Raw genomic sequence first — 27,026 nt, forward strand, 5'->3', positions numbered from 1 at the left:
CCTTTCACATTAGAATTGTTTATAGCACTAGCACTTTACCCATATGTTTGTGATAAAATGTTTTGCTATTTACATATGAATTGCTATTTATCTGCATCTATTTATTCATATCCCTCTATACTTTTGCAGTCTGAGTTAGGTAAGGATATATATGTAAGAGGCTATTTCATTACTAGGCTCTTACATTATACAGTGTTTTTGCACCATGATCTCTCAGCAGTGAAAACACTGGTTCAAAATGTGGGTTTTGCTGCGTTATTTTGGGTGCAGGTTACATTCGAGATTTGCCTACCATACATGTTTAAAGAGGCACTCCTCCTCCCATGAGAGTTTTTATCCTGTTAGTATATTGCAGTCATCATGTTATACAGCACTGTGTACCTACAATGGCTCATTTTGCCTTTCTACCCAGTTAAAGGGAATCTGTCACCACTTTGGATTTATCAGACCTCTACTATGGGCATACAGGTGATAGAAAAGGAAATCTATACATACCTGTATGGCCCATAGTAGAGGTCTGATGGGAATCGGTCCCCCTTGGGAGATATCAGACCTCTACTATGGACATACAAGTGATAGAAATGTAACTCTATACCTACCTGTATGGCCATAGTAGAGGTCTGATGGGAATCTGTTCCCCCTGGGAGATATCTGACCTCTACTATGGACATACAGGTGATAGAAATGTAACTCTATACCTACCTGTATGGCCCATAGTAGAGGTCTGATGGGAATCTGTCCCCCCTGGGAGATATCAGACCTCTACTATGGACATACAAGTGATAGAAATGTAACTCTATACCTACCTGTATGGCCATAGTAGAGGTCTGATGGGAGTCTGTCCCCCCTGAGTGATATCAGACCTCTACTATGGACATACAGGTGATAGAAAAGGAAATCTATACATACCTGTATGGCCCATAGTAGAGGTCTGATTGCAGAGAAATCTGCTTTTATAAACTCAGTTTTGCACAGGCTTTGCGTCCGGGAAACGAGAAGAAATCCCCGCCTATCCTCTAAGTAATCCCAGAAATCCCCGCCTATCTTCTAAGTAATCCCAGAAATCCCCGCCTACCTTCTAAGTAATCCCAGAAATCCCCACCTATCTTCCAAGTAATCCCAGAAATCCCCACCTATCTTCCAAGTAATCCCAGAAATCCCCGCCTACCTTCCAAGTAATCCCAGAAATCCCCGCCTACCTTCTAAGTAATCCCAGAAATCCCCACCTACCTTCTAAGTAATCCCAGAAATCCCCACCTATCTTCCAAGTAATCCCAGAAATCCCCACCTATCTTCCAAGTAATCCCAGAAATCCCCGCCTATTTTCTAAGTAATCCCAGAAATCCCCGCCTACCTTCTAAGTAATCCCAGAAATCCCCGCCTACCTTCTAAGTAATCCCAGAAATCCCCGCCTACCTTCTAAGTAATCCCAGAAATCCCCGCCTACCTTCTAAGTAATCCCAGAAATCCCCACCTACCTTCTAAGTAATCCCAGAAATCCCCACCTATTTTCTAAGTAATCCCAGAAATCCCTGCCTACCTTCTAAGTAATCCCAGAAATCCCCGCCTACCTTCTAAGTAATCCCAGAAATCCCCGCCTACCTTCTAAGTAATCCCAGAAATCCCCGCCTACATGCTTAGTTACCATATCCCCCCCCCCCTCCCTGCACGTCACATGTCCCTGTGACGTGCACTGTGCTCCCTGACTTCTGGGCATGCGCAAAGCTCCGCTCACATACAGCGTGCTTAGCTTCATCCCGGCCCAGTCTACTTGTGCTCTGCTCTGCAGGTGTCTATAGCGCAAGTCCCGGGGAGTCAGTGTCACCTCTCGGTGCCTGCGCAATAGACACCTGCAGAGCAGAGCACAAGTAGACGGGGCCAGAATGAAGCAAAGAGCGCTTTATATGAGTGGCGCTTTGCGCATGCCCGGAAGTCAGGGAGCACAGTGCGCGTCCCAGGACCTGTCACAGGGCCCTGTGCAGGGGAGGGGGGGGATATGGTAACTAAGCACGTAGGTAGGGATTTACCGGATTAATAAACAAACAGATAGGCGGGGATTTCTTGGCGTCCCGGGGACACCAAGCCTGTGTTAAACGCAGTTTATAATAACAGATTTCTCTGCAATCAGACCTGTAATATGGGCCATACAGGTATGTATAGATTTCCTTTTCTATAACCTGTATGGCCATACTGGAGGTCTGATATCACCCATGGGGGGACAGATTCCCTTTAATTCTTTTCTCTGTTCTATGTAACATCAGGGAGTCTCTTGTCCCTGCAGAAATCATCCCCCTCTTCACCTTCAGACCCAGCTGCTAGTCGATGCCCTCCCTTCCTCATATGTTTGGAAGCGAGGACAGTGACACCAGAGCTGATTCAGCACAGGGCAGCTACTGTAAAAAGCAGCTGCTTTCTGCAAAATAAAAATGCTGCAAAAACAGTGTGTGCGAAGATAGCCTTAGATGTAACAACTAATAGGCTATGTGCACACATTGCGTTTTTGGTGCATTTTTTGTTTTTTTTCCGCGCAGAAATAGACCAAACACGCATTGCACACCTTATCCCAGCATTTCCTATGACATTTTGCAAGTTCTGTGCATATGATCAGAATTTTTCCTAACTGAATTTCATGAGCAGAAAAAGAAGCAGCATGTCCACTCTTTATGCGTTTCGGCCTGCGTTTTTCCTATACAATGTATTGGAAAAAACGAATGCCAAATCAGCAGACAAATACGCATCATGGATTTTCAGCAGCGTTTTTACTGCCAAGAAGTGCAGAAATTTTACTGATCGTGCGCACATAGCCTAATTATGCTTTTCCCATTCATCTCTTTTAGACTACGATCCCACAATGAGCATTTTTGTGGTTTTTTTACATAAGTTTTTATTGCGTGTTTGACGCTCTTCGACCTTTTTTTGTCTTTTTTTGGTGTGTCATGCTTTAAATAAAGCTACTATGTTTTTGATACTTCCTGGTATTTGGCCTTGACAAAACTTTATTGATATACAGTACAGACCAAAAGTTTGGACACCCCTTCTCATTTAAAGATTTTTCTGTATTTTCTTGACTATGAAAATTGTACATTCACACTGAAGGCATCAAAACTATGAATTAACACATGTGGAATTATATACTTAACAAAAAAGTGTGAAACAACTGAAAATATGTCTTATATTCTAGGTTCTTCAAAGTAGCCACCTTTTGCTTTGATGACTGCTTTGCACACTCTTGGCATTCTCTTGATGAGCTTCAAGAAGTAGTCACCGGAAATGGTCTTCCAACAATCTTGAAGGAGTTCCCAGAAATGCTTAGCACTTGTTGGCCCTTTTGCCTTCACTCTGCGGTCCAGCTCACCCCAAACCATCTCGATTGGGTTCAGGTCTGGTGACTGTGGAGGCCAGGTCATCTGGCGTAGCACCCCATCACTCTTCCTCTTGGTCAAATAGCCCTTACACAGCCTGGAGGTGTGTTTGGGGTCATTGTCCTGTTGAAAAATAAATGATGGTCCAACTAAACGCAAATCGGATGGACTAGCATGCCGCTGCAAGATGCTGTGGTAGCCATGCTGGTTCAGTATGCCTTCAATTTTGAATAAATCCCAAACAGTGTCACCAGCAAAGCACCCCCACACCATCACACCTCCTCCTCCATGCTTCACGGTGGGAACCAAGCATGTAGAGTCCATCCGTTCACCTTTTCTGCGTCCGCCAAAGACACGGTGGTTGGAACCAAAGATCTCAAATTTGAACTCATCAGACCAAAGCACAGATTTCCACTGGTCTAATGTCCATTCCTTGTGTTCTTTAGCCCAAACAAGTCTCTTCTGCTTGTTGCCTGTCCTTAGCAGTGGTTTCCTAGCAGCTATTTTACGATGAAGGCCTGCTGCACAAAGTCTCCTCTTAACAGTTGTTGAAGAGATGTGTCTGCTGCTAGAATTCTGGTCTCTAATCTGAGCTGCTGTTAACCTGCGATTTCTGAGGCTGGTGACTCGGATAAACTTATCCTCAGAAGCAGAGGTGACTCTTGGTCTTCCTTTCCTGAGGCGGTCCTCATGTGAGCCAGTTTCTTTGTAGCTCTTGATGGTTTTTGCAACTGCACTTGGGGACACTTTCAAAGTTTTCCCAATTTTCCGCACTGACTGACCTTCATTTCTTAAAGTAATGATGGCCACTCATTTTTCTTTACTTAGAATTTGTATTATGGCAAGAAAAAAGCAGCTAACAGTCTATTCAGTAGGACTATCAGCTGTGTATCCACCTGACTTCTGCACAACACAACTGATGGTCCCAACCCCATTTATAAGGCAAGAAATCCCACTTATTAAACCTGACAGGGCACACCTGTGAAGTGAAAACCATTTCCGGTGACTAGCTCATCAAGAGAATGCCAAGAGTGTGCAAAGCAGTCATCAAAGCAAAAGGTGGCTACTTTGAAGAACCTAGAATATAAGACATATTTTCAGTTGTTTCACACTTTTTTGTTAAGTATATAATTCCACATGTGTTAATTCATAGTTTTGATGCCTTCAGTGTGAATGTACAATTTTCATAGTCATGAAAATACAGAAAAATCTTTAAATGAGAAGGTGTATCCAAACTTTTGGTCTGTACTGTATGTTGCATAACATTGGTGAATGAAGTTGTGGCGCTATTAGAGTCATATTTAATATTTTGTGTGACTTCCATGAGCTTCAAGGACTGCATCCATGCAGTTCAACAATGATTCATACAATTTATTAATGAAGTCATCAGGAATAGCAGAGAATGCAGTCTTACATGCCTCCCAGAGTTCATTAAGATTCTTTGGTTTTGTCTTCCAAGCTTCCTCTTTCACCCTACCCGAAACATGCTCAATGATGTTCATGTCTGGAGACTGGGCTGGCCAGTCCTTGAGCACCTTCATCTTTTTTGCCTGGAGGAACTTTGTTGTAGATATGGATGTACGAGATGGAGCATCATCCTGCTGCAGAATTTGACCCCTTTTATGATTTGGAATGTAAGAGGTAGCTAATACTTCTTGATATTTAGGCTACTGATATTGCCTTCCACCTTTCAAATGTTTCGAACACCCCCATACTGAATGTAACCCTAGACCATGATCTTTCCACCATCAAATTTAACTGTTTTTCTGGGTGTATTTTTGATCCATACGGGCTCCAGTAGGTCTCCTGCAGTATTTGCGGCGGCTGTGGTGTAATTCCACCGAAGATTCATCAGAGAAATCCACCTTCTGCCACTTTTCCAGCGTCCATCTGTTTAGCAGGCTGTGGGACTTTGCAAATGCCACACGGTTTTTTATTTGCCTTTTGTTAAGTGCTGGCTTCTGGGCACTGATTCGACCATGGAGGCCATTTCGACACAGAATCCTACAAACTGTTCTAGTTGACACAGGGACTTGAGGTGACCAGGCCTGTTGGAGCTCTGCTGCAGTGGAGGAGGGGCTTGCTTTGGATTTTCTAACCAACAAACGTTCCTCCTGAGCAGTTGTCTTGCGGGGTCTGCCGGACCTGGGCTTGTCAAACACATCTCCAGTCTCTTCAAATCTTTTTTTTATTCTTTGTACCTGACGCTGAGACACATTAAAGGTGCCAGCCACCTCTGCAGTGGATCTGGGCTTCAGCCTCTTGATAATCAAAGCTTTGGTCGCAGGGTGGATTTTTGCCATGTTGTCAGAGCCCAAGTTGCAGTTCAAGTGAAGGTCTGGGGTGCTGGGTTTCTTTTTATACACACCCACTAATTAACCGATCATTTACTGAGCACTGGTGAGGATGTAAACTAGGATTGGGTGCATTATATGACCAGGCGGCAAAACTTTTGTCTTGCCAAAATCTGACCATTCTGTGTTCATTAAATGATCAATATTTCAGCATTGATGCCAATTTATTTTCTTAACCTAAACCAAATTTGGGAGGGTTTCAGCTTTCAAAAGAGTAATTTATAAAACCAATGGATGAATTTAACATCAGGTTATAAGCTTTTATTTACATAACATGGATAAGCGACATAACTTCTGTCAGAGAGTGTAATCCGCAAACTAGGGTAGGTTACATTTTGTTTTCCCTTGAATTTTTGAGTGTTTTTTAAATGCGTTTTTATCCTGGTTTGTGACGCTGCTGTTTTGGTCTCTTTTGTTTTTGATACTTCATAATATTTGGCTATGCATTTTTTACATCTATTGCCATTTGATGGGGAAAATCTGCACATAAAACAAAGCGTCCCCGCAAGAGAAATTAACATGTTACAGATTAAAAAAATGCACCACAGGTCGGTTTACGCTGAATGAAAAAAAAATAATCAAGAAAGTATAAAAGATTTTTATAAATTCCATCCACTTTGCTGGAACTGTAAGATGCTGCGGTTACTGATCAGCGAAAATACATAGCATGAAAAACTCACCAAAAACTCATTGTGGGAACTTATCCTTAGGGGGTTTAACCTATAGAAACAGAAAGGTGTAGGGATGACACAGTCAATGAATGGTGACACAGATAAGATGTAAAGGGCAGTTGAATGGCCTCACAATGATTCTTGCAGTTGAGAAACACTTACCATGTGGAGTCACTGGAGGTGACAGGTGATCGGCCTCTGAATAAAATAATACACAACATTAGACAATACAGTGGGAATCATCTCAATGAATTACCATTTATTGTTAGAATTAGTCCCACCAAAACACCCAGTACAATGTGAGGATAAATGTAAAAGGACATAGGGCCCATTAAAAAAGGGCAATGGAGAAAAACCCTAGAAAGTTCTCCAACTTTCACTGAGTGAGGCACACGTATTTTCACACTCATATCTACTTCAACATGTATGTAAAAAGCCTCAATCCCTTTATGATACATGGCTAAGGGGTGACTTATTAAGGCCTAGATTGAACACCAACTCACAAACCTGCTACACTTGATGTAGTTTGTAAAAAATAAAAGAAGTAAAATTTGGCTTGCATTTCCTTTTTCTTAGACCCATAACTTTTATATTTTCCCATCAATTTTGCTGTGTGAAGACTTGTTTTATGTGTGGCGAGCTGATGTTTTCAGTGATACCACTTGGGGGTGCATACAGTGATTTGATCACTTTTAATTGCATTTTTTTGTAAGGTGTGGCAACTGAAAAACCACAATCATAACGTTTCAACTTTTCTCTTTGTTTTATGGCATTTACTGTACGAGTTAAATAATTTTATGATGTGATTAACTATTAAGAACACAGCAATAAAGGGTATGATTTTTTAATGGCTCTAGTTTTAACAGGGAAATAGGTTGGGCAATTTCTATGGGTACAGTTGGTACGGAAAGTATTCAGACCTTTCACTCTTTGTTTCATTGCAGCCATTTGGTAAATTCTAAAAAAGTTCATTTTTTCTCATTAAAGTACACTCTGCACCCCATCTTGACTGAAAAAAGCAGAAATGTAGAAATTTTTGCAACTAAAAAAGAAAAACTGAAATATCACATGGTCATAAGTATTCAGATCCTTTGCTCAGACACTCATATTTAAGTCACATGCTGTCCATTTCCTTGTTATCCTCCTTGAGATGGTTCTACTCCTTCATTGGAGTCCAGCTGTGTTTAATTAAACTGATAGGACTTGATTTGGAAAGGCACACACCTGTCTATATAAGACCTCACATCTCACAGTGCATGTCAGACCAAATGATAATCATGAGCTCAAAGGAACTGCTCAAGGAGCTCAGAGACAGAATTATGGCAAGGCACAGATCTGGCCAAGGTTACAAAAGAAATTCTGCATTACTCAAGGTTCCTAAGAGCACAGTGGCCTCCACAATCCCTAAATAGAAGAAGTTTGGGATCACCAGAAGTCTTCCTAGACCTGGCCGTTCAGCCAAACTGAGCAATCGTGGGAGAAGAGCCTTGGTGAGAGAGGTAAAGAAGAACCCCAAGATCAATGTGGCAGAGCTCCAGAGATGCAGTAGGAAGATGGGAGAAAGTTCCACAAAGTCAACTATCACTGCAGCCCTCCACCAGTCGGGCCTTTATGGCAGAGTGGCCCGACGGAAGCTTCTCCTCAGTGCAAGACATATGAAAGCCTGCATAGAATTTTCTCAAAAACACATGAAGGACTCCCAGACTATGAGAAATAAGATTCTCTGGTCTGATGAGATGAAGATAGAACTTTTTGGTGATAATTCTAAGCTGTATGTGTGGAGAAAACCAGGCACTGCTCATCACCTGCCCAATACAATCCCAACAGTGAAACATGGTGGTGGCAGCATCATGCTATGGGGGTGTTTTTCAGCTGCAGGGACAGGACGACTGGTTGCAATTGAAGGAAACATGATTGCGGCCAAGTACAGAGATATCCTGGATGAAAACCTCTTCCAGAGTGCTCTGGACCTCAGACTTGGCTGAAGGTTCACCTTCCAACAAGACAATGACCCTAAGCACACAGCTAAAATAACAAAGGAGTGGCTTCAGAACAACTCTGTGACCATTTTTGACTGTCCCAGCCAGATCCCTGACCTAAACCCAATTGAGCATCTCTGGAGAGACCTGAAAATGGCTGTCCACCAACGTTCACCATCCAACCTGACTGAACTGGAGAGGATCTGCAAGGAAGAATGGTAGAGGATCCCCAAATCCAGGTGTGAAAACATGTTGCATCATTCCCAAGAAGACTCATGGCTGTACTAGCTCAAAAGGGTGTTTCTACTCAATACTGAGCAAAGGGTCTGAATACTTATGACCAGGTGATACTTCAGTTTTTTTAATAAATTTGCAAAAATGTCTACATTTCTTTTTTTTTCACTCAAGATGTGGTGCAGAGTGTACATTAATGAGAGAAGAAAAATGAACTTTTTAGAATTTACCAAATGGCTGCAATGAAACAAAGAGTGAAAAATTTAAAGGGGTCTGAATACTTTCCATACCCACTGTATGTTTTACACTTTTCTTTTATCCCGTTAGGGGACTTGTACCTACGATTGCCTGTAGTATGTACTGTAATACAACACTATTGCAGTACACAGCTAAAATCAGCTCATATGAAGCCCAGCACTAAACTACCAGCATGGCAAGTGTGGGGCCTTCAACAGGACCTTGGCTGACATGATAATCCATTAGAACCCTGATGGTGAGCACTCAAAACAGCAGGCGTGCCCCACAGATTGCACACCTTAAAGAGTATTCTCACGTTATGAAATTGGTATAGTTAGACAGCATAAAAATAAGCAAGTCTGCAATTAACTTGCATTTTCTATCTGTTATTGTTATCCCTTCCGAAATAAGAAGTCAGGAGGCTGAAGAGCATTACACGGCTAAAGACATGTGTTGAGGTATTAATGCTGCAGTCAGAGACTGTAATTTCATCAGAATTTGCAGAAGAATGCCTGTAGAAGTTTCTAGCTCATCAATCCTTCCCCTAGTCATAGAAAGTTAAAACAATAAAATAAATAATGTTCACCCTCCTCAATCCCCCACAGATTAGGTTCCAGTGTTCATCTGTTCTCTGCATGTCTCTTCTTCCTAGTCCCATCCTTGACATACCATAAATGGCAAGAAATGCCCACTCAGCCATCCAGTGATTTGCTGAATGGCCTTTCCTGGTGTATTCAGGAGGTTACCGGGAAGCAGAAACTAGCAGGGACCAAGTCAACAATGCAATACGACCTGCAGGGAAAATCCAGGAGGGAAAGTGAAACTTCTTTGATTGGATCAAACCAGGCTTGAAGCATTTAAAAATGCACTGTCTTCCGTTTAATGCCCATGGTTTTAAAAACAGATGTTTAACAAGCAGAGATGTTTCAGTGCCTACCAATGTTTACATACAAGATATGTATTACTTCCAAGAAAGGTGTTGATAAACATTTAATGTTTTCCCATTGTCCTTTATGCATGTTTTTACCAATAAATGAGCAAATTCAAGAAAGATCCTTACATACTGTATATTGCAAACATGTTTCTGTAATTATAAATGATTGCGACTTCTCTGATGTATACCAAGGTTTGATTTCTTTGTGAATGACTTCCCACATTGCGAACACGAAAATGGCTTTTCACCCGTGTGTATTCTGAGATGTTCAAGCAGCCTGGACTTGTTTGTAAAACATTTCCCACACTCAGAACAAGGATACGGCTTCTCCCCAGTATGAGTTCTCCGATGCTCCACCAGGTGAGATTTATTCTTGAAACATTTCCCACATTCAGAACATGGGAATGGCTTCTCCCCTGTGTGAACTCTTAAATGTTCAAGGAGATTCGACTTCTTGGTGAAGCGTTTCCCACATTGAGGACATTCAAATGGCTTCTCGCCCGTATGAATCTTCAAATGATTCACAAGATTTGATTTCTGTGCAAAACATCGACCACATTCATAGCAAGAAAATGGTTTGTCCACTCTATGTATCCTTTGCTGTTTGGAAACATACATTTTGAATCTAAATGGATTGTCATACTCAGAAGATGAAAACTGTTTCACAACAGGATCATTTACCAATGTAAAATACTTATAAGGATCTGAACCTGTATATATTGCATCACTAAAATGAGGTGAACTGTGGTCAATGATATGCGATAGCTCAGAGGGAAAACCCCCATGTATAGTTGATTCGTAGGGGTGATCTAAGCGGTGAAGAGCTGGGTGTATATTCATAGTAGCAGGGTTTACTCCTGAAAGACTTCCTATAATTTTTCCATCTTCAACTTCATAATCTGGATATAGAAGATGTCCAGCCAAACTATGAAGGTCCTTGTGGGTTTCTGCTAAAAATGAAATATAATGAAAAAAATACTTTTAAAAATCAAGCTCTGTAAATGATCATTTTGTAAAGAGTAAAGAATTTAAACCATTTAGTATTCTACTTCAACTGAATAAAGGAAGTTAGGCTGTGTGCCCACGATGCGTTTGTTAAGCGTTTCCGCAGCGGCAAAAACGCATGGTAGAAGGTCTGCCATGATCCCCAATGATAATCCGCATGTGCTGTGCACATGATGCGGAAATTCCCGCTGCGGATTATCATTGCGGAAAAAAACGCAGCACTACCAATTATTTTGCGGAAGTGCTGCGTTTTCGCCGCCATTGACTTGCATTAGAACGCATGCATTCTGCTCCACTAGATAAGGACATGTGGAATACATGCGTTCAATGTGCGGATGGTTCCCAGGTCTAGAGGAGAGGAGACTCTCCTCTGGACATGGGTACCAAAGAAACTGTGAAAAAAACAATAAAATAAAAAAATAAAGATTATATTTACCTTCTGACGGCCCTGCTGTGCTCCTCCTTTCATGCCGGCAGATCGCAATGGACCGGAGGACCTGCACTGACATCATAGTCATGTGACGGGTCACGCGACACTGACGTCGGCAGGTCCTTTAGTGTACCCCTGCCGGCAAGGGAGAACGGAGCAAAGCAAGACACCGGGGGCCATCAGAGGGTAAGTATAGATTTATTTTTTATTTTTAAACATTCTTTCGGTCACACTATATAAATCCATGCCGGTTGCATGGATTTATATAGTGTGACCAAGTTGTCAAGCACTTTCCAAGTGATGCTAAAATCACAACCCGCATGCAAATGCAAGTGAAGAAAGCTTCACATCCGTATGTCCCTGGCAGGAAAAATGCATGTACAATCCGCATGTACAATCCGCATGTACAACCCGCATGTACAACCCGCATGCGGAAATGCAAGTGAAGAACGCTTCACATCCGCATGTCCCTGGCAGGAAAAAGCATGTACAATCCGCATGTACAATCCGCATGCGTTTTTTTCTGCCAGGGAGATGCAGAAACACTCAGGAAAAAATCCGGAGCATTTCTGCATCGTGGGCACATAGCCTTAATGACATCAAAATTTAACTAATTCAGTCATAGACTTCTTATTTCAAGGTGAAAGGGAATTTATTACTAGGCATTTGCTAACCCATCTGAGAGCAGCATAATTTAGGGGCAGATAACCTGATTCCAATGATGAATCACTTACTGGGCTGCTTGCTACAGTTTTTTTTTATAAAAACATTGTTTTTTCTGCTGCAGATCTAGCAGCTCTCTGAATGCTGAGCTCTATATAACCTGGCCCACACCACTGAATGACAGTTTTCTGTGTACACTGTGCATAGGCAGAGAGCTGCCAATCTGTGGTTGGGGACAGTATTGGACTACATGGTAGAAGGTTTAGTAGTCCTTTAGTGATCATCTCCTTCTGATAAAACACAGATTTTATCAAAAAATACAATAAGAACCCCAAAAAGTGACACATCGCTGGAATCAGGGTCTCAGTACCTACATTATGCTGCTCTCACATTAGGTGACAAAAACCTGGTGACAGATTCCCTTTAACAGGACTATCAAGAGTAAAGACTTATTCTACAATTGAGATAAATCCCCTTAATGCTTTTAAATCGTATTTTCCCCTTTATATGTCAGTTCTGTGGTGTGATATGTGGGACATACTGCTTCTCTACGTGGCCACCACCATGCAAGATTGAATGCAACAGCCCTGCTTTTGGAAACCAGCGGTCTGCTGAAAAGTTGGGGCTGCCTGCGCTCTTCATTGTGATTTCTATTTTGGGCCTACTACTCACCGATTTTGATAGGAGTAGAACTTTTCTCATACTTCTGTTCATCCATCACATATATCACTTCGTCTTCATGTATTTCCTCCACTTTAATCCGGATGGAGTCTTCATCCTTCACAGACATATAAAATGCATTCCTTACTAAACATCTGATTGGATGCTTTGGTATTCCACGAGGCCATAGTTCCATCTACCTGATGAATGTTGGAATTTTCCCGCTCATGAACCAGGAAATATGGAGGACTGGGGCATTTTTCTGGGAAATTAGTGTAAACGGATCCATCTAATAGAAATTAAAATTACTCATCATTATTTATGTGTGACGTTCATATGAATTCTTGTGTCTATACGAGTGCCCAATTGTTTTCCTTAAGCCTCATTCAGACATCTATGTTGTACGTACTTGAAAAAACAACAAAACATACCCATTATAATTTATGGTGCTATCTACATGTCTGTGTTTTATATGAACCGTGTGTCTATTCAAAATACATGGAGACCCGTCCTTTTTTTCCCGTTATCATGGATGACAAGGGCCAATACAAGTCTATAAGTCCATGAAAAACACATTACGCACAGAGACCCATATATCTTTTTCTTTAGAAAGTTGTGGGAGGTTTTTTTCTTCTGTAACAAACTATAGTACTTATTGGTACCATTTTGGGATATCTAAGTCATTTTGATCACTTTTTTTTTGTGAAGCAGGATGAACAAAAACGCCTATTTGGGGTCTGTATTTTCTATTTTTTTGAGGTGTGCACTGTGTGGGATAAATAATAATATAGTGTTATAGTGCATATTGTTACAGATGCAGCAATACCAAATTTGAGACTTAAGCTACAATTTTAATCTGAAAAACTTTTTTATTTGGAAAACTGAGAATTTGAGGAGGGTATTTTTACTTTTTTTCTAACACGTAAAAATATATATTTTTCCCATTTTTATTTTAGAATATTTATTAGTCCCACAAGGGGACTTGAACATGCAATCATATGATTATATTATTAATATTCAACACTACTTTAGTAGTGTATTACACTATCCTGTTGGCGCTTGACTGACAGGTAATCAAATAGGCTAAGGTGTATGGCAGACCCGGAGACCTGTGTTATTTCTCTAATTACCATAGGAACCGCAATTGAGCAATGGGGATGTCGACGGGAGCTATATGACAGCATCAGATGAGGAGTCACCTGCTAGGAACAGCGAGAGATTTGATCCTAACAGCTACAGCAGGAGCCCAGTTGTGTATATAGGTCAGGCTCTTGCAGATGATTGCACCAGTACCACGTGATCAGCATGATGGATATAGCGGTCAAAAAGCAGAAAATGACATGTGCTCATGACTGATATTAACTTCTTAATGTCATATGATGTTGATATTTATGGCCAGCTTAAATTTTAAGCTCCAGGAAATCATCAAAACAGCACTAATGTTTATAACAAAGGAAAATCTCTTTCCTGATGAACTAATTTGTTGGTGATTCTCCATCATGACGTCCTTGTACAGATCCTTGTGTTCTTCTAAATACTCCCACTCCTCCATGGAGAAATAGACAGCGACATCCTGACATCTAATAGGAACCTGAGACTGAAAACGAAAAAACCATTATCCACACACGTCCCTTGGTGCTAGTGTGTAATGACCCAACATTCCCAGTGGCGCTCACCTCTGCACTCAGCAGTCCAATAATCTTGTTAGTGAGTTCCAGAATCTTCTGCCATTCACTTTTTTCTTGTATCTGACTTTTGCTCAATCCCTCTGACCAATACGATTCCCAAATAGGTCTCATCATTTTACTGGACTTCTTCATTGGTCCATATTGCTGGTAATCAAAAAGAAAATAAACTATAACCTAACTTGTAATGTTGTGCGAGTCACCAATTCCTATCAGAATACAATTCAAAATTCGAATACTCTTAGTGTTTTTATTTTGCAAAGGTTTTTTTTAGAGTCCGCTATATGCTGCAATTTTCGGCAGTTTTACTGCGGAATAGGCTCCATATCTAATGCTCAGTGCTCCTGAACTCAGCTCCAAAGTACATGGAGACTAGCTGTCCCCATACAAAGCACAGAGAAAAGGAAATCTTGCTCCCCTACTAATCATTTAAATGCAGCAATAGCATGGAGTAAATGATGGAGCAATCTTGCACTGTGATGAGTATTTATACTAGAACTAGCAGCTGCGTCTTTCTGCCTCTGATTTCTAGTTTCTTTCTCACCCTCACCACCCCACAATCATCTATTGGCAGTAACTGACATCTAATCTTCATTAAAGGGGTTGTCCGTCCTTAGGCTACAAGTCTGCAGTCACTCTATATAGCTGCAGACTTGTGGATCCTCATACTGAACACACTGCGCGCTGTGAGGGTTCTCTGGTGCTGCAATTTGCACACATGTGGTCACGTGTCAACTAAACGTGTATGCTCGCTCAGTGCAAGTGTAGTGAGCTAGGCCGGACACGTCTAATCAGAATGTGGCCAGAAGTATGCAAATTGCATACTTGTAGTCACATGACCGCCCACTCCCAGCACCGGCAAATCCTCACAGCGTGCAGTGCACGTGATGCGAGGATTCACAAGCCTGCACGCACATAGTGACTGCAAACTTCTAGCCTTTCATTAAAATGAAAATCTGTTTTAAATGATGATGGAACTAACCAGTGAATTCAGATTGAATGATCAGGGCTTGGAGAGGGAGAATAGCAGTCTGAAAAGAGGAGCATGGGGTAACTTCTGTAACAATATCTTATATCATCACTAGTACTATTGATTAGTGAAGAAACAAAACAATGCTTCCTGTTAGAGAGGACCTGTCACTGGATTTCTCAACCTAAACTGGAGTACCTTCTTGCATCTGTGCAGTTCCACCGATTCTGGAACAGTTTTTCTTTTCCTTCTGTTCCAAAGTTATACCTCCAGGAAATAACAATGCCAATATTCCCTTTAACCAACTGGGTGTTTACCACAGAACTTCTCAGCGGGTGTTTTCTTTTTCTTCAAAACACCTTTGTGCTCACAAAGAACTTCTGTGAAATACGCCCAGTTGTTTGAAGGGAAATTTGCACCTTTATTACTGGGGGGCATAACTTTGTATCGGAAGGTCAGACGGAAAAGAAAAAAACTGTTCCAGAATCAGGAAAGCAGCAATAATTGGAAGGGAGCTTGCACTGTACATTAACAATAGTCCTGCAGATACTGTTCTCTGTATAAAAGAAAAATAAATAAATAAAAATACTTTTTCACATCACCAGCCTGTTTTCACCTTCCTAACCAGGCCAATTTTTTTCAATTCTGACCAGTGTCACTTTATGAGGTTAGAACTTTATAATGCCTCAACATATCCCAGTAATTCTGAAATTGTTTATTCGTGACACATTGTACTTCATATTAGTGGTAAATTTTGGCTGATATTTTCATAAACACAAATCATATCAAAAATTTGACAAACATTTTTTTTTTTAAATTTCGCAATTCTCAAATTTTGCATTTTTTATGCCCTTAAACCAGATTGTGGGAAATGTTATTTATTAACTATCTACTTCACATCTGCATCATTTTTGAAACATATTTTTTTTTTGTTAGAAAGTTAGAAGGTTTAGAAGTTGATCGGCAATTTCTCATTTTTCCAACAAAATTTACAAAACCTTTTTTTTTTTTTTTTTTTTTTTTAACGGACCACATCCCATTTAAAGTGACTTTGATGGGTCTATGACAGAAAATACCGAAAAGTGACACTATTCAAAAAACTGCACCCCTCAAACCTCAAAGTGCTCAAAAACACATTCAAGAAGTGTATTAACTGTTTAGGGGCTTCACCGGAATTAAGGCAATGTGTAAGGACAAAATGAAAAAAATTACTTTTTCCCAATAAAAAATTTTTGCATTTTCAAAACGATAACAGGAGAAAATGGACCACACTCAAGTTTATCTTGAGTATACTGATACCCCATATGTAGTACAAAACTTCTGTTTGGACGCACGGCAAGGCTCGGAAGGGAAGGAGCGCCATTTGACTTCTGGGCCGCAAAGTTGGCCTGATAAGAAAGAGGACAACAACGTTGCATTTGCAAAGCCCTCTAGGTGCCTAAACAGTGGACCCCATTTGGGAAACTACATCCCTGAAGGAACTTATCTAGAGAAGTGGGAAGCACCTTGAACCCACAGGTGCTTCACAGAATTTTTTTAACGTTGAGCCATAATAATAATAATAATAATTAAAAAAAAATACATTTTAACCCCAAATTTTTCATTTTCATAAGGGTAAAAGGAGAAAATGGACAATATAAATTGTTGTGTAATTTCTCCTGAGTACGCCGATATGCGGTTGAAAACTACTGTTTGGTGCACAGCAGGGCTTAGAAGAGAAGGGCTTAGAAGAGAAGGAGCACCATTTGAATTTTGGAGCGCAAAATTGGCTGGAATAGATAGCGAACGCCTTGTCGCACTTGCAGATCCCCCGATGTGCCTAAATAGTGGAAACCCCCACAAGTGACCCAATTTTGGAAGCTATACCCACCTCAAGGAATTCATCTAGAGGTGTGGTGAGCACCTTGAACCCGCAGGTACTGCACAGAATTTCATAACTTTGACCCATGAAAATGAAAAAATACATATTTCCTGCAATAATGTTGCTTTAGCCCCAAATTTTTCAATTTAACAAGGGTAACAGGAGAAAATGGACCCCAAAATCCGTTGTGCGATTTCTTCAGAGTACGCAGATACTCCATATGTGGTGGCAAACTACTGTGCACACTACAGGTCTCGGAAGAGAAGGAGCGCCAATCGACTATGGAGCGCAATTTTGGCTGAAATAGATTGCAAATGCCATGTCATATTTGAAGAGCCCCTGTCATGCCAAAACAGCAGAAACCCCCATAAGTGACCCCATCTTGAAAACTATACTTATTTAGGAATTCATCTAGGGGTGTAGTGAGCATATTTAACCCTCAGGCGATTCACGGCTGAGACAAATGGAAAGTTACCGTATTTTTCAGACCATAAGACGCACTTTTTTTCGCCCAAATTGGGAAGGAAAATTGGGGATGCGTCCTAAGGTCCGAACGTAGCTTACCGGGAGTTGCGGTGGTGGTGGAGCAGGATCGCCGGAAGCAGGGTCCCTACCTCCCACGGCTTCAGGAAGATGGCCGCATTGCAATGCATTATACCTGTCAAGAGTTACACTGACAAAAGCCTTTTATGGCAGGCTCGCCGTAGCTGGCTGACCCAGAGGTCATCATGATGTGCCTCGGGTTGTCATGACAATGATCAGGTCCTCGCAATGATGTCATGGGGGTGCCCATCAGAAGGGAGCACCCTCCCTCTCCTAGCCTCCCAAATGTTGTGATCAATATCGATCGCAGCATTCAGGGGTTTAACCCCTTTACCCCCGATGGTGGTTTGCATGTTAATGACCGGGCCAATTTTTACAATTCTGACCACGGTCACTTTATGAGGTAATTACTCTGGAACGCTTCAACGGATCCTGCTGATTCTGAGATTGTTTTTTCGTGACATATTGTACTTCATGATAATGGTAAATTTCTTCGGTATCACTTGCGTTTATTTGTGAAAAAAATCTGAAATTTTGCGAAAATTTAGCAATTTTCAAAATTTGAATTTTTATGCCCTTAAATCAGAGAGATATGTCACACAAAATAGTTAATAAATAACATTTCCCACATGGCCACTTTACATCAGCACAATTTTGGAACCAAATTTTTTTTTTTTATTAGGGAGCTATAAGGGTTAAAAGTTGACCAGCGATATCTCAATTTTACAACAAAATTTACAAAAAAACATTTTTTGTTTAGGGACAGCATCACATTTGAAGTGACTTTGAGGGGTCTTTATGACAGAAAATACCCAAAAGTGACACCATTCTAAAAACTGCACCCCTCAAGGTGCTCAAACCACATTCAAGAAGTTTATTAACCCTTCAGGTTCTTCACAGAAATTTTTGGAATGGGGAAGAAAAAAATAAACATTTAACTTTTTTCTCAAAAATGTTACTTTAGACCCCAATTTTTTATTTTTGCAGGGGTAACAGGAAAAATTGGACCCCAAAATGTGTTGTGCAATTTCCCCTGAGCGCGCATATACCCTATACTTGGGGAAAAACCACTGTTTGGGTGCTCGGCAGGGCTCAGAAGGGAAGGAGCACCATTTGACTTTTTGAATGTAAAATTTGCTTGAATTAACGGACGCCATGTTGCGTTTAGAGAGCCCCTGATGTGCCTAAACAGTGGAAATCCCCCACAAGTGACACCATTTTGGAAACTAGACCCCTCAGGGAACTTATCTAGATGTGTGGTGAGTACCCTGAACCCCCAGGTGCTTCACAGAAGTTTATAACATGGAGCCGTGAAAATAAATTTAAAAAAAAAAAAAATCTAACTTTTTCCACAAAAATGATCTTTTAGCCCCAAATTTTTTATTTTCTCAAGAGTAAGAGGAGAAAATGGAACCTAAAAACTGTTGTGCAATTTCTCCTGAGTAAGCAAATACCCCATATGTGGGTAAAATACAGTGTTTGGACACACGTCAGGGTTCAGAAGGGAAGGAGCACTGTGTGACTTTTTGAATGCAAAACTGGCTGGAATCAAGAGCGGACGCCATATCGCATTTCGGGAGCCCCTGATGTGCCTAAATAGTGGAAACCCCCCACAATTGACTCCATTTTGGGAACTAGACCCTTCAAGGATTTTATCAAGGGGTATAGTGTACATTTTGAACCCAGAGGTACAACAGAATTTGATAACATTAGGTAATCATATTGAATAAGTTGTCATTAGTCTTGAGTGCAAGTGCTCGCTACTTGAGTTTGCATCGGGTATTCTGGTATGCACCATGTATCGCGGGTGCTGGAGTGACATGTTCGAGTCCCCGCCCAGCATGTTTCACGGTGGTTAAACACCCAAAAAAAAACATGCGGGGATCACTCGTGCATGGCAGACGATCCCAGCAACGTTTTTTTTTGGCCGTGAAGCATATGGGGCAGAGACTCGAGTATGTCACTCGAACACCCGCGATTCTCAGTGCATACCCGGGCACCCGATGCAAACTCAAGCAGCGAGCACTTGCGCTCAACACTGGTAGCCAAATCGTCAATTTTTTTTTCCTTCACTTTTGAAAAAATCCCAACCCTAATATATAACCCCAACCCCAACCCCCAACACAACCCTAACCCCCAACACAACCCTAACCCCAGAGTTTATTTTTTGCGCCGTTCCTCGTGCGGTATAAGTGATTAGACGACTTTATTCTTCGGGTCGGTGCGATTACAGAGATACCAGATTCATATCAGGTTTTTATGATTGACAGCTATCACACACTAAAAGACGCTTTTTTTTGCAAAGACTAGTTTTTGCATCGCCATATTTTGAGAGCTATAATTTTTCCATATTTTGGCCGACAGAGTCATGTGATGGCTTGTTTCTTGCGAGACAAGTTGACGTTTTTATTGGTACCATTTTCGGGTATGCGATATTTTTTGATCGCTTTGTATTCCGATATTTGGGAGGCAGAATAAACAAAAACCAGCAATTCCTGAATTGTTTTTTTGTGTTTTTTTTATATCGTTCCACGTGTGGTAAAATTGATAAGGCAGCTTTATTCTTCGGGTCAGTACATTTACAGTGGTACCACATTTATATAGTTTTTTTATGTTTTGGAGCTTTTACACAATAAAAACTATTTTCTAGAAAAAAATATTTTTTTGTATCGCTTTATTCTGAGAGTTATAACTTTTATTTTTCGGCTGATGGAGCTGAATGGCGGCTTGTTTTTTGCGGGACGAGATGACGTTTTCAGCGGTAACATTTTTATTTACATTCATCTTTTTGATCGTGTGTTATTCCATTTTTTGTTTGGCGGTATGATGATAAAGCATTGTTTTTTGCTTTGTTTTTTTTACTGTGTTCACTAAAGGGGTTAACTAGTGGGAAAGTTTTATAGGTTAGGTAGTTCCGGACGCGGCGATACCAAATATGTGTACTTTTATTGGCTTATTTTTTTTTCCATAATAAATAAATATTATGGGTACAATATTTTTATTCTTTGGAGATTATTTTTTTTCACTTTCCTACTTTTTTTTTTTTTTTTTTTTTTACTTTTACACATTGTCCCACTATGGGACTTTCACTTTTTGCAGCTTGATTGGCTGTATAGCAAAGAGAGCAGCAGCTCCCTATGCTATGCAGACTGTCAGTGCTGCACACATGGAGACATTACATTGGTCATGCACTGCGCATGACCAAAGTAACTTCCTGCCTCCTGGTGACCTGGATGTTGTCATGACGACATTGGGTCATCATGACATCCCGGAGCCGCCACAGACATCACTGGACGCCGGAGAGGAGGTATCGGTGCTTACCTCCCCTTGCCCCCGCAATGCTGCGATCGACTTCGATCGCAGCATTGCGGGGGTTAATGTGCCAGGGTTAATGTGACCGCTCCTGGCTCATAGCACCGGGTGTCAGCTGTGACAATCAGCTGACACCTGGAGGCGATTGTCCCCCACCGCTTGTGTGCGGGCGCGATCGCATTATGCATAATAGTACGTAGCTGGTCCATAAGTCCCAGGGCACAGCTACGTACTATTACTGACTTGGTCCTAAAGGGGTTAAAGATCCAGGGGGCAGTGCGGGCACCGCTCCTGGCAAGGACAGCAGAGGCTCGGCTATCATCTAAGCTGAGCTCCCGGTGGCGATCGCGCAGGCACAGCATCTGTGCCGGGCACGATCGCCATGACATGCCGGAAATCCCTACCCGACCATGACGTATGGGTACGTCAAAGGTCATGATGGGGATAATGTATAGAAATTATATACCCCCCATATGATGGGGGTATGTATAGAAATTCTCACCTCTCCAGTCAACAAGTATATAATCTCCAGAGTTAGATTTAATATCAAGCCAGTGTTATTTCTCTTCTCTTCAACCACCCTCAATGACTCGCTCTGGTGAACCTCGGAATATTTCATCTTGATCCAACAACCTGTAGAAAGCAAAAAACAAAAATGAACTAGTGGTAGGTGAGAGACTGAAAGGTATTCATGATATCAAGGTGGAAAAGTACTCACCAAATGTCATTGTACTATTAGGGTGTTATATACTGTAACTTTCAGGTGTAATCATATATTTAGCACTAGATAAAACCTATTGGTTTATTGAATGGAGTTACAACTCATTAACCTTGGTAGTAGTAGTAGGTGCACAAGTACAATCCCATCCCGTAATATATTAGTAAGAAAACTTGGCACCCAAATACAGAAGAAATAATTTTATTGGTGCAAGCAATCCATGGATATATTCTAAACGTTTCGATCTTGTCACCAGAACTTGATCAATAATATTTATTATGCTTCGCTTATATAGCGCCATCATATTCCTCAGCGCTTTACATCATTAACCGCTTCCCAACCGCCCACTGTAGATAAACGACCATGCTGCCTGGGCTCTGTGCAGCGCGGATGTTTAAAAACGGTGGGTGGTCCCGCAGCACTCAGGACCCCCAGGGTCCTGCAAGCGCTGCGGAAGCGGTGCAAAGCGATAGCTCTGACAGGGAACATCATCGGGACCTGATTGGATCAGGTCCCAGTGATGTTAGCCCTTTGTCTTCTATATGCCGCGATCACTATAGATCGCGGCATATAGAAGACAGCAGAAGGAGAGGGGCTCATATACTTACCTCTCCGAAGACCCCTGATACCTTCCAGGACCTGACGTTGCTATGGCAGCTGGAGGTCAGATGACCGCCTCCAGATCTGCCATATATGGTGTCCTGCCTGGCTCAGCCTGCAGCTGAAGCCTGGCAGGAGACTCTGACTGTGAAACAGTCAGCAAAGATCTCATGTAATGTAATACATGTCTATTACATTACATGAGATCAGTGATCAGAAAAATAAAAATTAATGTCCCATACAGGGACTAAGTAAAAAAGTAAAAAAAAAGTAAAAAAAAATGTTTTGAAACTGTTAAAAAAAAATTACAAAATAAATAAAAATAAATAAAATATTAAACCGATAAATCCGTATATTTATGCAAAAATAAAAAAAGTACACATATTTGGTATCGCCGCGTCCGAAACAACCCGAGCTATAAAACTGTCACACTAAATAACTCCTTATGTGCACACCGTAATAAAAATAAATAAAAAACGGAGCAAAAAACTCTGCTTTTTCCTCATATCGCCAAACAAAAAGTGGAAAAAAATGCGATCAAAAAGCAAAATGGAAATAAAAATGGTACCGCTGAAAATGTCATCTTGTTCCGCAAAAAACAAGCCGCCATACAGCTCCATCAGCCGAAAAATAAAAAAGTTATACCTCTCAGAATAAAGCAATGCAAAAAAAATATTTTTTCTATAAAATTGTTTTATTGTGTAAAAGCGCCAAAACATAAAAAAAATATACAGTAAGTGTAGTATCGCTGCAAAAGTACTGACCCGAAGAATAATGCTGCCTTATCACTTTTACCACACGCAGAGCGGCATAAAAAAAAAACTCAAAAAACAATTCCTGAATTGTTAGTTTTTGTTAATTTTACCTCCCAAAAAACGGAATAGAAAGTGATCAAAAAAAGTCACGTACCCAAAAATGGTACCAATAAAAATGTCAACTCGTCCCGCAAAAAACAAGCCGTCACATGACTCTGTCGGCCGAAATAAGGAAAAATTATAGCTCTCAAAATATGGCGATGCAAAAACTAGATTTTGCAAAAAAAAGCGTCTCTTAGTGTGTGACAGCTGTCAGTCATAAAAACCCGATATAAATCTGGTATCTCTGTAATTGCACCGACCCGAAGAATAAAGTAATCTCATCACTTATACCGCACGAGGAACGGCGTAAAAAATAAATAAAACCAATTCTTCACCTGCTACTGATTTGTTTATTATGTCTCCCAATGTGCTCACCACACATCTAGATAAGTTCCCTAAGGGGTCTAGTTTCCAAAATGGTGTCACTTGTGGGGGGTTTCCACTGTTTAGGCACATCAGGGGCTCTCCAAACGCAACATGGCGTCCGCTAATTATTCAAGCAAATTTTACATTCAAAAAGTCAAATGGCGCTCCTTCCCTTCCAAACCCTGCCGTGCGCCCAAACAGTGGTTTTCCCCCACATATGGGGTATCGGCGTGTTCAGGAGAAATTGCACAACAAATTTCATGGTGCAATTTATCCTATTACCCTTATGATAATGCAAAATTAGGGGATGAAAAACATTTTTGTTGGAAAAATGTGAAAATTTTATTTTTACAGCTCAATATTATAAACTTCTGTGAAGCACCTGGGGGTGCAAGGTGCTCACCACACATCTAGATAAGTTCCCTAAGGGGTCTAGTTTCCAAAATGGTGTCACTTGTGGGGGGTTTCCACTGTTTAGGCACATCAGGGCCTCTCCAAACGCAACATGGCGTCTGCTAATTATTCAAACAAATTTTACATTCAAAAAGTCTAATGGCGCTCCTTCCCTTCCGAACCCTGCCGTGCGCCCAAACAGTGTTTTTTCCCCAAGTATGGGGTATCAGCGCGCTCAAGAGAAATTGCACAAAAAAATTTGGGGTCCATTTTTTCCTGTTACCCCTGCAAAAATAAAAAAATTTGGGTCTAAAGTAACATTTTTGTGAAAAAAGTTAAATGTTCATTTTTTTCTTCCACATTCCAAAAATTCCTGTGAAGCACCTGAAGGGTTAATAAAGTTCTTGAATGTGGTTTTGAGCACCTTGAGGGGTGCAGTTTTTAGAATGGTGTCACTTTGGGGTATTTTCTGTCATAAAGACCCCTCAAAGTCACTTCAAATATGATGTGGTCCCTAAAAAAATGTTTTTGTAAATTTTGTTGTAAAAATGAGAAATCGCTGGTCAACTTTTAACCCTTATAGCTCCCTAACAAAAAAAAATGTTGGTTCCAAAATTGTGCTGATGTAAAGTAGACATGTGGGAAATGTTATTTATTAACTATTTTGTGTGACATATCTCTCTGATTTAAGGGCATGAAAATTCAAAGTTAGAAAATTGCAAAATTTTCGCCAAATTTCCGATTTTTTCACAAATAAACTCAAGTGATACCGAAGAAATTTTAACACTATCCTGAAGTACAATATGTCACGAAAAAACAATCTCAGAATCAGGGGAATCCGTTGAAGCGTTATAGAGTAATTACCTCATAAAATGACAGTGGTCAGAATTGAAAAATTTGGCCCGGTCACGAAGGCAAAAACAGGCTCTGGCGCGAAGTGGTTAATGCTGTCCCCAATGGGGCTCACAAATCTGAATTCCCTATCAGTATGTCTTTGGAGTGTGGGAGGAAACTGGAAAAAACTCACGCAAACATTTAATACTGATGACCATAGAATTAAAAGAAGCCAGTGCTGTGAGAATGAGCAGTGCATGCTACAATGGAGATGTGCTCATTAAAGAGATTGTCCATTACTTTGGCATTGATGACCTATTAGTATCCTTCACCTTTATGTCTTCAATCAAAAAGCATCATAGCTTGTGCACCAGAGAGAGCTGAAGTGTGGGTTTGTCCAGTCCTCTGTGGTGTCCAAGCTATGAAGCTTTTTAACTGAAGAAATAAAGGCAAAGTTTTACTTACATTCATTTTGTTTTGAATGTTTTTCCTTTTCTTCCTGCAATTTACTCTGACTTGCACCATGGCAGCGCTGTGCATGTCATATCCAGGTGCATCAATTATGGTGAACTGACTTTCTGTATTTTCACCAGGGCTGTGGAGTCGGTAAGCCAAACCTTCGACTCCGACTCCTCTATTTCCATGACTCCGACTCCCTCATACACGGCTCATGTTTAAGTGATACATTTACTGTAGCACAGATTCATCTCAGCTAACAGTCTAAACCCTTAGATGAGGAATAGGACAGACATTTATAGGACATTTCATAACTTTCCCAAATTCTTATGAAAAAATATTCCCCACAAACTCCATTGAACTACTGTACCCAATTTATTATATATTCTAGGAGTTGGTGCAGGGGTTGCAATCGCACCTGGGCCCTGGAGACTAGGGGACCCTTTGCCCCATAGGAAAAGCCCATTACTATTAAAAAAAAACCTGTGATAGTTTGGGGCTCTGTTGAAGATTTTGCATTGGGGCCCACTAGCTTCAAGTTACACGACTGCAGCTCATCCATTTTTAACTGTTACTCACTGATGCAGAGAATGACAGCAAAATATGGGATGAAAGCAGAACAGGCCTGCAAAGAGCAAAGGATGTCACACCTCCCAGGAGATGACACACTCTCTAGCATGTACCCTGTGACATGTATGTGCTCTTTATGCATAGGACACAGAAGTGACACCAGTCCCTGTAACCTGTATTCCATACAGGACACACAGTACACTACAGTCCTCTGCAAGCACAGCACACCACGCTGTACTAATCAGTCAGGGCGCAGGGCCGCTGCTCCTGGACATGGACGTTACCCACTGCTGCCTCACCAATGTCCCTGTCTGCAGCCTCGGGACCGCCCCTCCGCACCGCTGTGACCTGGATGCTATGGCACTTTACTTCCTCTCTCTGTAGTCACCCTGCTCTTTTGATTGCTGGACGTAACTATGCAACCCTGGCCGCGCCCCATGACTCTCATTGGTTAAGATGGCGGCCATTTTCTTGTAGCCTGGCTAGCTAGAAAATACGTGGGCAAAGATCTTATTACATCATGATGCAGTGGTCGGTTTCGTCCAGTTTATTATTCAGTCTCTTCACACAAGATCTTCCTAGTCTCATAATGAGCATACACATTGCAGTGAGGAGCCCTGAGGTGAATGCACCTGAAAGCAGCTGCAGACCATAAAGAGCTGGCACAAAAATGGGCATTCGTATAGCATATGTGTTATGGGAAGCATTAAATGACTTTGAACACTGATATCACATTGCCAACAAAAAAAAAACAGTATGCCCACTCCAGAACCTGTTCACTTCAGGCCGTTCCAAGCAAGAAAGCTGGCATTAAAGTGGGCAAACTACCACTGTTCATAGATTCGAATAAGTGATATTCCCAAAGATACAGACAAGGATGTCTCTTATCACATGCAGTTAAGAGGCTGGGTTCTGGACAAATGACCACTTTCTGCAAACTCGAATAATTGGTGTATTCTAAGGGTCTGAGGCATAGCTAGGGTTTTGGTTCAGGGGAGGCGAAACTTCTGAGTGGGCCCCTAACCAGATAACCCTGATTACAGCTATGGTGGCACACCCAGATAGTGGATGTAGGAGAACCTCAGCAGATGACCGCGATGTTATTGAAAATAATCTCTATTCAAGGACCAGCACTGATATTACCGCCATGTGGTGACATATATGTTCTGCATGACTGACATACATCAATATAAGAGATTACAGCACAGTTATATATAGTAACTTACAGCTGACGTTCTTTCTGATTAAATTGTTAATTTTTCCCATCTTTTCCATCTGACCCAGACCGACACGACAACTCCTCCATCCAGGACTCAGTCTCAGGTCTGCAGA

General features: G+C 41.2%; 1 protein-coding gene across 1 annotated transcript in view; it reads right to left on the minus strand.

The window, feature by feature from the left end:
- LOC141191443 (uncharacterized) overlaps positions 1-26,120 on the minus strand; it is a 46,838-nt gene extending 20,718 nt beyond the window's left edge. The window contains exons 1-7 of the mRNA XM_073661337.1: positions 25,994-26,120; positions 21,403-21,533; positions 14,206-14,361; positions 13,997-14,126; positions 12,730-12,818; positions 12,542-12,647; positions 9,930-10,721 (exon numbers count right to left, since the gene is read on the minus strand). Coding sequence (XP_073517438.1) covers positions 9,930-10,721; positions 12,542-12,647; positions 12,730-12,818; positions 13,997-14,126; positions 14,206-14,361; positions 21,403-21,519 — 1,390 coding nt within the window. The 5' untranslated portion in view covers positions 21,520-21,533; positions 25,994-26,120. The remainder of the gene's footprint in view (positions 1-9,929; positions 10,722-12,541; positions 12,648-12,729; positions 12,819-13,996; positions 14,127-14,205; positions 14,362-21,402; positions 21,534-25,993) is intronic.
- Between the last annotated feature and the right edge of the window lie 906 nt (positions 26,121-27,026).

This window comes from Phyllobates terribilis, unplaced genomic scaffold, assembly GCF_046119375.1.
Source record: "Phyllobates terribilis strain yellow unplaced genomic scaffold, ASM4611937v1 Scaffold_43__1_contigs__length_10536358, whole genome shotgun sequence".
In the NCBI taxonomy this organism is placed as follows: domain Eukaryota; kingdom Metazoa; phylum Chordata; class Amphibia; order Anura; family Dendrobatidae; genus Phyllobates; species Phyllobates terribilis.